At 56.4% G+C, this 14,741-nt stretch overlaps 3 protein-coding genes across 3 annotated transcripts; 1 reads left to right on the forward strand and 2 right to left on the reverse strand.

Annotated features, from left to right (window-relative positions):
• Positions 1-611: 611 nt before the first annotated feature.
• CTHT_0023240 (putative actin cytoskeleton-regulatory complex protein) lies at positions 612-5,138 on the reverse strand (the record flags this gene model as incomplete). Its single annotated transcript, XM_006692725.1, has 3 exons — positions 612-1,812; positions 1,877-4,420; positions 4,483-5,138. The coding sequence occupies 3 exons, from the start codon at positions 5,136-5,138 to the stop codon at positions 612-614; spliced, it is 4,401 nt and encodes a 1,466-aa protein (XP_006692788.1).
• A 1,925-nt stretch (positions 5,139-7,063) lies between these two features.
• CTHT_0023250 (5-methyltetrahydropteroyltriglutamate-homocysteine methyltransferase-like protein) lies at positions 7,064-9,662 on the forward strand (the record flags this gene model as incomplete). Its single annotated transcript, XM_006692726.1, has 5 exons — positions 7,064-7,092; positions 7,162-7,363; positions 7,456-9,214; positions 9,278-9,463; positions 9,529-9,662. The coding sequence occupies 5 exons, from the start codon at positions 7,064-7,066 to the stop codon at positions 9,660-9,662; spliced, it is 2,310 nt and encodes a 769-aa protein (XP_006692789.1).
• Positions 9,663-10,352: 690 nt separating this feature from the next.
• CTHT_0023260 (GPI ethanolamine phosphate transferase 3-like protein) lies at positions 10,353-13,574 on the reverse strand (the record flags this gene model as incomplete). Its single annotated transcript, XM_006692727.1, has 1 exon — positions 10,353-13,574. The coding sequence occupies one exon, from the start codon at positions 13,572-13,574 to the stop codon at positions 10,353-10,355; it is 3,222 nt and encodes a 1,073-aa protein (XP_006692790.1).
• Positions 13,575-14,741: the final 1,167 nt, after the last annotated feature.

Raw genomic sequence — 14,741 nt, forward strand, 5'->3', positions numbered from 1 at the left:
CTCAACAGGCCAATGTAGGCGAGATATTTTAGGTAGGCAGGCAAGTAGAGGCACCCAGCAACCAGCGATCGGATCATAACATGACCTGATGGACATCAAAACCATGACTTATGTTGCTTTCAGCCCCGCCTAGCTTCCCTACCTTTCCACCTCGTCTACTCTATTTCCGTGCCGAATGCGACGCAGGCTTGTCCAACCACAAGCCGAAACCTAAAACCACCTCAATACGATGATCCATCCACCCAGATAACCACTCGTCTTTGCCACTCCCCTCGCACTCCATGTACTATATCCGTTTTCGCGTCCGGCATAGCACCCGCTTACAGGAGCCATGTCGTAGGTAGTAACGCAGCCAGCGTGCTTGCTTGCTTGTTTCCACCCCCCTCCCGTTGTCGTATTTTCCCCGAACCAAGAACCACCTGCCATACCCCAGCCTCGCAATTTTCCCCCTTCCCAGCCGGCTGGCAGCCCAAGGACGCGGGGCATGCACACACCAACCGATCAGCAAGGAGCAGATGCGTACGACAGCTGCTTGGTGAGCAGGAAGACGTGCACGGCAGCAGGAAAGGAAAGGAGAAGAGAACACGGGACGTATGAGACCTTCACACAAATTAGTCCAGAACTCTACCCGCCACGGCAGCTCCGCTTCTGTCGCGCGTAACCGTCTTCCTGAGAGCCTTGCCCGCCTGAATCTCGGCCAAGAACCCGGCTGGACGGCTGGCCGCTGGGGTCGGGGCAGGTAGGTCACCCGCAGCCGGAGGCGGCGGCGGCGGCGGGGGAGGGGCCATGCCTGGGATCGGTGGAGGAGGGGGAGGGGGGGGAGCACCGCCAGCCGGCATCGGCGGAGGAGGAGGCGGTGGCGGAGGGGCACTACCGCTAGGAGCTGGGGGAGGAGGGGGCGGCGGAGGAGGAGGAGCCGAGGTTGCGGCAGGAGCAGGCTCTGTAGGCGCCGGAGGAGGGGGAGGGACAGGGGAGCTGGTAGGTGGAGGGGAAGTGGCCGCCGACTTGTCGCCCGTAGCAGACAGGGGCCGGGGAGGGCCCATAGTGCCGAACAGGATCGACGCGAGTTCTGCGGCGCTCTTGCCGCCCGGCCGATCATCATCCGATTCCTCCTCTGACTCGTCCTTGTCACTGCCCCAGCCATCGTCATCGAAGTGAGAAGGCCTGGGGGTGAAGGTAGGTTGAGTAGCCGGCTTGGTCGCTTGGGTCATGCGGTGGAATGGATTAGTAGGCTGCGGCGGCGGAGGCGCAGGAGGAGCTGGTACAGCCGGCGCTGCAGGAGGTTCGGGAGCCGCAGGAGCTGCCGGGGCAGAGCTCTCGGTCGGGGCCTGCGACATCATCCTGAAGTAAGGATTGCGGCTCTCTGTCTCCCCCGGAGGGCTGGTGACAATCTTCGGCGGGGAGACGGCAGGGGCTGGGGGAACTGCAGGTGGTGTGGGCGGTCTTGCTGGCTCAGGCTGCTGCTCAGGCTCCTGGCTGACGATCTGGCTGCCGCCCAAAGTGGGGGTCGATGCTTGAGGTGTCGCAATCTGCTCCGGTCCCTCGTCATCGGACGACGAACTTTCCATCTCCAGAGCTTCGAGTTGTTTGCGAAGCTCCTCCTCGCGTTTGCGGGCAGCCTCGACTTCGGCACGCTGCCGAGCAAGCTGCGCTTCCTTCTCCCTAGCCTCAGCAAGCGCTGCCTTCTTCCGGCGCTTCTCTTCCTCTTTCTTGAGCTTCCCAAGACGAACTTGCTCCTCGAGAGCTTTAAGGCGAGCATTAGCCTCTTCCCGTTCTCTCGCAAGCTCATCCTCCTGAGCTTTGAGACGTGCCCTGCAGAAACGTTAGTGATGATAAATCCAGGCAGAAATGGAATTGAAGTAAGGATGATACTCACTCAAGCTCACGGGCCTCCCGTTCCTGCTCCCCACGCTCACGCTCAAGACGCTCTTCCTCTGCCTTCTTGCTTGCCTCTTCTTCAGCCTTCCTAGCATCAAGCTCCTCTTCGTCCCGCTTGTCTTCCAGCTTAGAGGTCTTTCTGCCGGGAGGGGGCGGAGGCGGTTTCTTGCCTTCAGGCTTTGAAGGTTGCAGAGCAACAGGGGGCGGCACGCCTTGCTCCTCGGCCAACCTAGCCTGCCTTTCGGCTTCGCGGCGGGCGTCTTCTTCTTCGGCCTGACGCAATTTGGCAAGACGCTCGGCACGTTCACGTTCAGCCCGCTGAGCTGGCGTCTCGCCAGGCTTGATTGGTGGCTTGATGCCCAAAGCAGCGAGTCTCTCAGCCATACGCTGCTCCGCCTGTTGTTTGATGTAAGCGGCCCTTTCCTCTGGCGTCTTGAACTGCGAGTATGAACCGCCGGCAGCAGCGGGAGTAGATGACGCAGGAGTGGACGTGCGAGAAGTCGTAGAAGAGCTGTCAGCACGCAATGCCGAGGGCACCTCGGCCTTGACGGGTTCCTGAGCAGGCTGTCGCCCACCCTGCCGTTCTTGGGCCCGGATACGAGCCGCACGGCTCTGGCGTTGCAGATCAAAGATGAAATCCCTGACCTCGTCTTCAACGCCGAGACCATCCTCCCAGCGGCGCTTCTCATGCTCGCTCGTAGAATCCTGGGCGCCCTCCTTCAAGTTATCCTCAATAGTCTTGGCGAACTCACGCACACTATCCTCGACATCACGAACCATGCGCTCGTTGGTCTCCTTCTCCGTCCGGACCTTGATGCTCTCCTCTTCCAAACGCTTTTCGGCCTCCAGATCGCTGCTCGGGGTATCGATCTTCCTACCAGTCAGAGCAGCTGCCCGTTGCTGCATCATGGCTTTAGCACGAGCCTTGATTCTGTCCGCCTCGGTCACTGTACCACCCGGTCCGGTGCCAACAATCAGAGAAGCGCTGCCCGGATGAGCCTTGGCATCCCTCAGGCGGAACAGCTCCATTCTGGCGTCAGCAATGGCCTTTTCAGTCTTCCTAACTTCAGACGCTAACTGCGGAATCTTGTCCAGCAGGTTCTGCAGCTGCCGCTTAAGGGCTCTGCGTTCGGCATCAGAATCGCCCGTCATCATCCAGGAATCGGGGTGATTGTCAATCTCTTCTTGAATTCTCCGGATGCGGCGATAGAGATCCTCTGCCTCACGACGATCGCGCAAGTCAAGTAGCTCGTCTTCCTCAGCCTGCTTCTCATCCTGGAAGTCCATGGCATCGAGCAGGACCTGCTTCTCTTTAACCTTCTTCCGCAGTTGCTCGAGGGTTAAGTCGTCATAGGAGTTGCTGGTGGACGCCGGGGAATCCGCGCGCGGTGACGGGGTGACAGCCCTGCGTCTCGCGCTGGATCTGTAGCTGACCTCGTCATCGTTGTTCTTGAAAACAGTGGCATCCTTACGGCTATTAAAAGCGCCAGGACTCGACTTGAACGAATGGCTCTTGAGATAGCTAACGCCAGTCTTCTGCGGAAGCAGGGATGCTCCCGTGTTCTTGCGGTAGTCAGATTCTTGGTGGAGCAAATTCTTGATTGTGCCGAGGGACTCGCTAAGGTTCCGCGCAGATGGAGGAACAAGCTCGGGCGGGAGCTGATTGGGAATCGGATAGCCATTCAGCTTGCGGTAGATCAAGTGCATGGCCACGGCAAACTCATCCAGATCCAAACGTCCCTTGTTGCCGTTATCGGCAAGCGTCCAGATGCGCTCGAGATCCGACCTGTCCAAGCCACTCTGGCTGAAGATCTCGATACCCTGCTCGCCCGTAATGTACCCCTTGTTCAAACCGTCCCAAGCACGAAACAACTCGTCATACTTGGCCTTTTCGTCTTTTGTGATTGCCCACGGAATCACGGCATTGCCTTGCAGCCCGGCAGTCGTGTAGGTTTGCTGTTCACGACCCGCCTTCGGCATCATACGCGCTTGGAGAGCATCCAAGTTAGGAAGGCCCGTCGCAGGGGCATTGACAAGCCCCCATTGACCAGGACGGCCAGTTGGCTGAGCATTCAGTGGGGCGGCCATGCCTGTAGGACCAGCGTTAGGCGACAAAGTCGAGCCAAAGCCCGTAGGCATCGGAGGCATTGGTGGTGGGAGAGCACTAAGGGTTGTGGTCGGAGGAACCCCAGTTGGCTGAACCTGGATAGTCGGGGCCTGGAAGCCCGTAGGCTGGCTGGGAAACCCAGTCATATGAGCTTGCAGAAGCTGCGAATTTGAAGGTTGAGGCTGAGGGTGGTGGAGGGTAGGAGCCGCGGTTGTGGTCTGCGGCGCTGGAGCACTGGCAGCTGGCGTAGAGCTAGATCCCTCCTCTGTGACACTGAAGTTGATGATATCCACGATGCTGGAAACCTCATTCTTGATCTTCTCGGGGAGTTGCTGGGGCAGCTGCTTGCCGGTAAGCTTGAGGTTACAGAGATACAGAGCAAGGGCAAACTCGGGGAAGTGAAGTTCGCCGGATCGAGTGGTATCGGCCAGAGTCCTACACGACAGCCGAGTCAGTGGTTACGAATGCATCTTTGTTCCAAACCACGGACGACTCACCAGATATGAGCGAGCGTCTCTCCATCGAGCTTTGAACGTAACAGGAGGTCCCTCGCCTTCTCCCCCGGCATAGTGGTCTTGTCGCCCACGGCAGACTTGAAGAGCTGCTCAAACTTGGCTTGATCCGCCGCCGTGATAAAAGACAAGCGGATATTCGGCACGTTGTTGACCTTCTTCGTGGCTGTGGTTGTAGTCGTTGTCACGGTTGTGGTCTTTGGCTTCCCAAGAGCCTGGAACGAAGCGGTCATCTGGGCAAAACCGGTAGGCTGCGGCTTGACCGGAGGAGGCAGAGGAGTCAGGGCCTGGGTAGTAGGCTGGGCCGGGGCTGTAGCAAACGGAGACGGTTGCTGCTGTTGCTGTTGTTGGAACTGCTGCTGGAACTGCGGAGGGATTGCCGGCACCGGCGGCATCGCCGAGCCCATGGGCTGCTGGGTAGTCGGAGCATAGCCGGTGAACTGGGGCTGTAACTGGCCAAGTCCTTGAGACGTCTGCAAGCCCGAGCCCGGGAAGCCGGTATACTGCGGTTGCAGCGGCGCCTGGACGAAGCCGGTTGGTTGTGGAGCGAAGGGGCTGGGCTGCTGTTGCTGGGGTTGAGGCTGGCCGGTCGCATACTGCGGAGCGCCGGGGCGCAGGAACGAGTTGGGGTTGGAATACATGATGACGGTAGCGGTTTGTGCGTGTCAGCCGGCAGCTGGAGGAGTTAGTGTTGGCACTGGCCAGCTACCTGCTGTTTTTCACGGTGTCGCTCGTCTCAAGATCACGGACTGGGAAAAGGGGGCACAGGGGCAGTGGGACGATGAGATGACGATAAGGGGAGATGGAGGAGGGCCTTGGGCGCAAACGCGAAGTCAAAATGATCGACTGACGTTGCGCCCGAGCGATTTGCGGGGTCAATGGAAAGGAAAGGCAGATGGCGATAGAAGGTTGGTTTGTGAAAATGAAATGGATGCTGTGGAAATCCAAGGAGTGCTGGCCCCGGCTGCCCGAGGACGGCGATGATGATGACGACGACGTAAGTAAACCAGGTTAGTTGCAAGTTGAGAGGCTGAAAACCATTATTGGAATGGTTATAGAGGCCAGTCAGGTAAGTCGGCCGCTCGGGGGCTTGCCTAGGGTCCATGCTCCTGGCCACTCCTCGACCTGAGATGGTGGAGCATGCGGAACGGCATCATTTCGCTAACAGAGATTGCCTCGCATAGATGCATACTTGGCCCCATGCACCAAAATAGAGTTGCCTTTCAGGGGTTCTCAGGGGTCTGTGGCTCCTGAGTTGCGGCGATGCAGATTATGTCACGTGATCATTCAGAAGCCATAAAGGCACGTGCCAGAGGCAATTACCCCACCAGCCAAGAGATATGAGAGATCAAGTTGCTGCAAGCGCACAGCGGGGTAAAGTGGGATGACCCCAGCAGCGACGCCGATTGTGCCAATCATTGAAGCTGGCATGCTGGATGCATTTGAAAAAACTCAGACTGGGGAATAAAAAGACAGAAGAACCATGGATCATGTCATTCCACGATGATAGTAATGTTAGGTAGGTAGGTGCTTTGTGGGAGAAAAGGGCTCAATGCGGACTCGGAACCCAAGTACCTATTTTAAAGCATCAGAAGCCAAGCTGCTCCAAACAGAGAGTGAGTAGTACCCAACGGGAACAAAACTACAGCTGTGAAACACCTCCAATTGACTTCCATGTTCACACGCAGCTTTCGTCTGCATGCGTCCTATCCGGGCCAATCTACCTACCCTGTGTTTGTCCTTGGAGCAACACCGAGAAAGACGGGCTGCAATAGAGTGAGGGGAGAGCTTAATCTGTGATTCAATTGGATTGACCTGCACCAAATTTGTTGGAGCCTGGCTCAAGGGGACACACTCCTCTTCCGATGTGTCTAGTCCTCTGTGCAGTGGACTGTGGCCGTGGCTCTTGCATGTCCATTGCCCCTCAAGGAAACCTGGCTGCTCTGAAAAGTTTCATATGAGGGACGGTCACATCATCTGCACCTGCGATAGCGTTCACGCAATGAGGGGCACGAGCAGGGCTTTCCCCGACTGGCTAACAGTGTTTGCGACGTCTGCCAGCTGCCACCAGCTCGGAGACAGTCCGCTGTGCGGTATCCCGCGTCCCTGATCGACAAGCTCCCATGTCTCCCATGAATTTTTCGCTGCTGCAGCCCCACTCCCTCCACTCAACTCACCCCTGTGGAAGACTGGGCTCACTGGAGTAACTGGAGTCCTCGACGCGTTCCTTCCATCCAGCTGTGGTCGCCTGGGCGATCGGCCTCCGAAAGTTGTGGTGGGCCCCTCACCGATTACGGCCCCACGACGACAGGACCTGCCACCTGCTTTGTCAAGGTCAAATTCTCCCCCTCCTGCACGTCAAGCTGTCCCTTCTCCCTCTCCTCTTTTCTTCTTTCTTCCCATCCCCGCCCCTTCTCTTCCTCTGGAAACACTCGATTCCTCAAGCTATCAGAGCAGGCCCAGGCCAAGGAAGAGCGCTTTCTATTTGATTGAGACTGCAGTCTGTCTCTTAGCTTCGCCCCGCGTCACCATCTTACATCCCGCTAGACCCCTCCCCCGCATCAAGATGGTTCAGTCCGCGGTTCTGGGTTTCCCGTAAGTTCAAAGTCAATCAATTGGCTCTCACAACACTCAGAAATCATGTGGTTGACCAACGTCTCACAGCCGCATGGGTGTCCTTCGGGACCTCAAGAAGGCCAATGAAGCCTACTGGGCCGAGAAGATCTCGCAGGCCGACCTGCTCGCTGAGGGCAAGCGCCTGCGTCTAGCCCACTGGAAGATTCAGAAGGAGGCCGGTGTTGACATCATCCCTTCCAACGACTTCTCTTTCTATGACCACATCCTCGACCACATCCAGCTCTTTAATGTAAGATGCCACCCTCCCCCTCCCCTCCCCTCATTCGTGATCTGCGGCGCTGCGGACGTACGGCCGGCCGCTAACCTGCTTTTGCTACATAGGCTGTCCCTGAGCGCTACAGGCGCCAGAAGCTCTCTCCTCTTGATGAGTACTTCGCCATGGGCCGTGGCCACCAGAAGGGCGACGTCGACGTCCCTGCCCTCGAGATGGTCAAGTGGTTCGACTCGAACTATCATTACGTGAAGCCAACTCTCCAGGACAACCAGACCTTCGCCCTCGCTGAGGATCCCAAGCCTGTGCGCGAGTTCCTCGAGGCCAAGGAGGCTGGCTTCCACACCCGCCCCGTCCTCGTCGGCCCCGTCTCCTTCCTTGCCCTTGGCAAGGCCGACCGTGGCTCCAAGGTCGACCCCATCTCCCTCATTGACAAGCTCGTGCCTGTCTACATCGAGCTCCTGAAGCAGCTCAAGGCTGCTGGTGCCGACCACGTCCAGATCGACGAGCCCGTCCTCGTCTTCGACCTCCGCCCCGAGGTCAAGGCCGCCTTCAAGCCGGCCTATGAGGCTATCTCTGCTCAGGCCAGCGAGATCCCGGCCATCACCATTGCCACCTACTTTGGTGACATCGTCCACAACTTCGATGTCCTCCCGGCCTTCGCCAACCTCCACGGTCTCCATGTCGACCTTGTTCGTCACCCTGAGCAGCTGGAGCCAGTTCTCAAGCAACTCGGCCCCAACCAGGTCCTCTCGGCTGGTGTCGTTGACGGCCGCAACATCTGGAAGAACAACTTTCAGAAATCCCTTGACCTCCTCCACACCGCTATTAAGGCCCTTGGCCCTGAGCGCGTTGTCGTTGCCACTTCCAGCTCCCTCCTGCACGTCCCCCACACCCTAGCCAGCGAGAAGAAGCTCCCTGCCGATGTCTATGAGTGGTTCTCCTTCGCCGTCGAGAAGGTGAAGGAGGTCGCCATACTCGCCAAGGCCGTTGTTGACCCCGAGTCGGTCCGCGCCGAGCTCGATGCCAACGCTGCTGCCATGAAGTCGCGTGCTGAGTCTGCCCGCACCAACGACCCTGCTGTTGCAGAGCGCCAGGCTCAGGTCACCGACGCTATGCATCACCGCCAGTCTGACTTCGAGACCCGCTATGCTAAGCAGCGGACTCACCTCAGCCTGCCCCTGTTCCCTACCACCACCATCGGCTCCTTCCCTCAAACCAACGAGATCCGTATCCAGCGTGCCAAGTTCACCAAGGGTGAGATCACCGCGGAGCAATACGATGAATTCATCAAGAAGGAGATCGACCTTGCCATCCAGATCCAGGATGAGCTTGGCCTCGATGTCTACGTCCACGGCGAGCCTGAACGTAACGACATGGTCCAGTACTTCGGTGAGCGCCTCAAGGGCTTCGTCTTCACCACCCATGCCTGGGTCCAGTCTTACGGCTCTCGCTGCGTGCGTCCTCCCATCATTGTTGGCGATATCTCTCGCCCTGCTCCCATGACCGTTAAGGAGTCCAAGTATGCTGCTGAGCGGTCCAAGAAGCCCATGAAGGGCATGCTTACTGGCCCAGTCACCTGCCTGCGGTGGTCGTTCCCTCGTGACGATGTTCACCAGTCCGTCCAGTGCCAGCAGCTCGCTCTGGCTCTCCGTGACGAGGTTCTCGACCTCGAGAAGAACGGCATCTACGTTATCCAGGTCGATGAGCCTGCTCTTCGTGAGGGTCTCCCTCTCCGCAAGGGCCCTGAGCGCGATGCCTACCTCAAGTGGGCTGTGAACAGCTTCAAGCTGGCCACCGCTGGTGTCCAGGATTCGACTCAGATCCACTCTCACTTCTGCTACTCCGAGTTCCAGGACTTCTTCTATGGTATGTCTGCGTCTTGCTATACCTAGCGAATGGTTGGCATGCATGTACTGACCTTAATTCCAGCCATTGCTGCCCTTGACGCCGACGTTCTCTCCATCGAGAACTCCAAGTCGGATGCCAAGCTCCTCAAGGTCTTCGAGGATGAGGCCTACCCGCGCCACATCGGCCCCGGTGTCTACGACATCCACAGTCCGCGTATCCCTCCCGAGTCAGAGATCCGTCAGCGCATCCAGGAGATGCTCCAGTATCGTGAGTAGTCCCCATATAGAAAGATAACCCACGCACCTTACGTCACATGCTAACGCCTTAATCAGTCCGCCCTGAGCAACTCTGGATCAACCCTGATTGCGGTCTGAAGACTCGCAAGTGGGATGAGGTCAAGGGTGCCCTCACCAACATGGTCAAGGCTGCTCAGTACTTCCGTGAGCAGTACGCCAACAAGGCTTAAAACTGCCTTGATATGTTTGAGCCAGGCATCGTATCTTAATGGTGCCGGATATCCGGATTTCTTTTTTTTTTCAACAGCATTGCATTTTTGGGGTTTCATTTGAGGGATATGAAAAGATATTTGGGGAAAGGGAGATGATACCCCAAAGAGCGCCATTCTCAACTCGGCGTTGGTGGGCAAAAAAAGGAAAATCCGGATCGTTCAACATGAGCATTTATTGGAAGGGTTCGCCATTCTCAACTCGGCGTTTTGCGGTTCAAGGGGATGAAAAAAATAGGCATTTAATAGGGATCGATGTGTTCTGTGTTGGGAAATATGGTTCATGGAATGAAGTTGACCAAGGTTATGGTTCCGACTCTTGACAAGATATATGTTTCGACCGATGATAGGATTATTCTTGTCGCATATCGTGAGTGTAGCCGCCGATCCAAGCTCGGCATGTGGCATGTGTCTGTGTGTGTGTGTGTGTGTGCATGCGTATCTCTGGAAAAATTCTTGGATGCCTAGACGGTACACCTAGAGATATTGCAACGCCTGAAGCAGGAAATCTGTTCTTATTTTTGGCATAAACGTCATCTATACTTGAGAACCAAATATACCGCTCACTGGGCTGACCTACACGATTACTATCCGTATGTACAGAGTTTATGCTATATTGCATTATATCAAAAGTCTCACCAACCATCCTGATCACTCGGCCCACCCAAAGACCTCGCTCACCGCCATGGTATTGACTCTAACGCCAGCCAAGCTTACCACAATGCCAACGAGATCCACAACAAGCAACAGAGCTGCAGCTGTCATGAATCTGGGGTTAAACACGCGATACAACATCAGGTGTCTCCTCAGATGGCCCGCCCAAGCCATGGTAGCCAAGCTCTCAGTGGCATAGTACGCGACAAAACTACCTAGCGCGCGCCGGCTGACTGCCTCGAGCAAGCCCTTCTTCTTGGGACCTGCCTTCCAAAGAACGAGCAGCGGGACGGCGGTTGCCGCAAGAATCGGGCCGGCGAAGGTGTTGAGCGTGACGAGTAGCGGGCTCCACGGGTAGCGCACGGTGAAGAGGGCGATAAAAGCCGAATCCCATTGGATAGTGGACAAGACGGCCTGGTGGCCAGTCTTGAAGAAGTGGAAGGTGCCCAGGACGGCAAGCATGACGGGGCCGATGGGAGACGTGGACAATTGGTTGAGGTCGAGGATCTCGAGGAGCGAGAGAACCTGCCAGATCATGAGCGCTAGCGCGCCGCCGCCCATGGGCTTAGAAAGCAGGATGCAGGCAGCCAGGAGGTTGAGCGGCAAAAGCAGGTACCGCGCGCCGTGGGCGTTGCCGTAGCCGAGGATGGCGACCTGTGCTTTGGTAGGCTGCGAGCGGTTGGCCGTCGTTACAACAGAAACGCAGGGCGGGGCCCAAACGAAGGCGGTTGTGCCAGCGATGAGAGCGAGACCGAGGATCATCTGGGCGGTATAGACGGTGACGCTCTTGAGGGTTTGCTGGGGCAAGCCGGGAAGCCAGCCACCGCTGTCAGCGGCGTCGAGAAACCAATAGAGCCCGCACATAAACAAGCCGGTACGGAAGACATAGCCAACCCATTGCGGAGCGAGACCCTCGTATGAACGGGTGTTCTGAAGGTAGCTCTTGATAATAGAGGGGAGGATAACGGAGACGACAAAGGGGATGATCAGCTGCCACGGAGCTGAGGTCGAAGAAGTGGCGGATGCATAGTAGGTTGAGGTGCAGTAAGGCATCTGCTCCTCACGACAGAGCTTAGAGTAAGAGGCGACGCGGCCGAGAACGATGAAAACAACCGAGTGGTAAACACTCAAGTAACGATCAGCGCGAGAAGGTAACCGGAAAGCTGCCAGGATCGAGACGACGCCAAAGGTCGTGATAAAGAACAGCAGGATGGAGTCTTCCCAGATGGTATACGAGTTGGAAGCAAAACCGGCTGATTGGCTAACCGTGAAGACGAATGCCATCCAGCCCCAGATAGTATTAGGGAAAATATTCCTGAACAGAGTCTCTTGGGCATCATACATGGACGCCAGAACTGTCGCCATGCTAGTGAAAGCAGCAAGAGCCGAGCCGCGGTACCAGTCCCCAGCTCCCGAAACATAAGAATGAAGAAGGCCGCCAAAGAAGCAAGGCAGGGCCCCAAGCAACGCCGAGAATGTCAAGCGTTTCTCGAGGCAGTCGACATCAACGACATCCGTGTCGGCCTTTCCGGCCTTCACACCTTGAAGCTGGAGGGTCGCCTCTGCAAGATCAAGCTCCGGGTCATCGATAACATCGTCATCCTCGTCCTTCGAAACATAGATCAACAAGGTAATGACCCCGAGGGCCATGATGGCGATACCGATGACCATATTTTTGACATTGAATCGGGCCCATAGAGCCTTGCACTGCTGTAAAGTTGTCTCCTGATAGGCGACGAAAGCTGACCAAATGGCAGACCAGTCCTTCTTTCCGCCGGCAGCAACTAAAGCTTCGGCTTTTTCCCACAGATCAACTGCAGAGCCAGGCTCGGTGGACTGCTGGATACCGCGGGCGTTGAAATAGGCTGACTGGTAACGCTTGATGCCAGCGGCCGTAACTCTCTCGGCCGCAGCAAGGTTGGCCCAGGCATTACCAGCCGCACCAGCAAAGGCCTCCTCAATTGGCCGTCCCAGGTTGTTAAAGGGAATGGGGATGCCGAGCAGCAAGGATAATGTGGGGACGAGGTCGATCTGGTTGACAGGATGAATTTTTGCTGTCGCAGGCGGCATGGCGTATTCTGGCTTGGTTCTGCCAAAGATACCCTTTGGAGAGTACATCCACAGCGCAGCCTCGATTTCATCGTCACTCTCTCCGCCGTGGTCGCCCTTTCCATCCATGCCGTGATCGCCCATCACGACCAAAAGAGTTTTGTCATCAATAGTCGCCGCAAGATCCCGGATAAACTTGTCCATCTGGCGTAGTTTTTTGGTCATCTCTGGGTGATCAGGCCCGTATCTGTGGCCAGCATGATCTACCCCGAGACAGTGTCCAACGAGGAAGTCCCACTGGTCCTTCTTTTCCATGAGGGGGAAGATATGCTCCATGACGCCGTTGTCCACGGTGTGCAAGTCCCATACATTGAAGCTGTCATAGGCCTTGCTTAAGTTCCCCAAAAAATAGCCGGGGAACAGCGACTCCCACGTGTCATCGCCGAGATGCACAATGCGCTTGCCAGCATTCCGGAGCTGCATCAATAGGTTGTCCTCGTCAATAGCCGTTCCTGAGAAGCTATTTCCGATGTCGACAAAAGTTGGCAGGGTACCGGTAGTCAGACCCTTTAACCTTTGTAACGTAGACGTCGGAGGATCGGCAATGAAGGGGCGCAGAAAGGCTTTTTTGGGTTCCTTGACGGCCGTCTCGTACAGGAACGGGAACGCGTTATGGAATGCCGCGCTGTCGTTCGCCGGAACCGTAAAATCGTAGCGCAGAGCATCGATCACGATCACCACTGCGCGTTCAAACGTCTTTGGGTGCCAGCAACCGCCATTGACCGTGCCCTTACCCTTCCAGGCGGGCAGCAAATCGGAAGTGCTCGAATCCGCTGTTGGCGACACCTCACAGCTCGACTTTCCCTCTAGGACAAGTCTGGTCAATAAGAAGCCGCTGATAAAATAGCCAAGACCCACGAGATGCACGAAGAGCATCCAGAGCCAAAATCCCGTCGTCCACAGCCATCGCGACTGGTACCCGGCTTTTCGCGCCGCATTGAGGCGAGCCAGACGCTGCTCGCGCTCATTGATGTCCTCGACTGCCTCGGCGCGTTTTGCATCTTCAGCCTCTTTGGCGCGTTTTGCTGCGTCGAACTGGGCAGCAATGGCCTTGTACTCGGAATCAAGTGGCGACGGCGCCTTCTTTGGCACTTGTTTCTGCGGTGGCATCGTGTTTTTGGGGTATCCAGGGCGATTAGCGATCGGGAGGTCTCAGGGCAGCGTTCAAAGGAGAGGTGCGAAAGGAAAGGGGGCGCCCATCAACTGGATCGAGGGGCGCCGAGTAATTTGCACCAAGAGCAGAACACAGAACGGAAAATTAGAGAAAAGAGACACGAAGGAGTGTGTTGGAGTTAGTCAAGGCAAAGACCCAGAGGCCATTTGGCTCGTGTAAGGTCTAGAATCGACACGAGAGCTTTCAGAGCAGGACGGAGTGAGCCATTTTGACAGAGAGAAGGTGATGAGGAACCCGATCCAACATCTGGGAAAGTCAGGAACTGAATTTCTGAGCGGCTCCAGCGGCGCTCAGTCCCCTGCCCCATATCCCGGCCGCAAGGGACTCCAGAGGATCCACTCAATCTACTTTTCTGACGTCCCCAGGCTTGTTGTGCTCTCCCGACAGCTCCTACCCTAACCCTGAGCCTTTTTATGAAATTTGGGGGCCTGCCCCTTTATTACTGGACACCACCAATATCCAGGCACTCCCGGATACAACCTTTCGGTTCAGAAATCCAGATACCTGCTCCGGCCCGCCATCATTAATTGGTAAACTGACCTACATAGTGCCTAACTAGCTCCATGAAGAGCCAATATTGCTATTACGTTTCTAAGTCTACGAACGCCCCCGGCAAACTGGCGAAAAAAAAGTAGCTCGGCAGTTGGCGATGCTGCTGGCTGACGGGAACCATGGTATGAGGAGTCGGAACGGCGGATGGAACCCCAAGTCTCGGGAGAGCCGGCCCCACACGAAACAGAAGCACATTCCAGGATCTTGGGCTTTGCTTGGAACTTGGAAGTCAGGTCGTCAAGAAAGCTCGCCATAAGACGAGCAGTGAATACGTAGTAAAATTATACAATACTAGAATATTGTTCGTAAAATACCCCACAAGCCCACCCAACGCTGTAGATAAGTGCGTCCCGTATATATATGTAGTATATAGTTGTGGCCACCTCCCGATATGAACCTGAAAATCCAACATGTCTGTACGTTAATGTACGCGGCCGGCCAGGCAGTATGCTGCCATGCCTCCTGGAAAAACACTCGTCTCCCATCTATCCATTCAGCCAGCCAGAAAATGAACGTAAGAAAGAAAACCCTCCTCAGCCAGGTTCACGATC

Source organism: Thermochaetoides thermophila (genome assembly GCF_000221225.1).
Source record: "Thermochaetoides thermophila DSM 1495 unplaced genomic scaffold scf7180000011816, whole genome shotgun sequence".
In the NCBI taxonomy this organism is placed as follows: domain Eukaryota; kingdom Fungi; phylum Ascomycota; class Sordariomycetes; order Sordariales; family Chaetomiaceae; genus Thermochaetoides; species Thermochaetoides thermophila.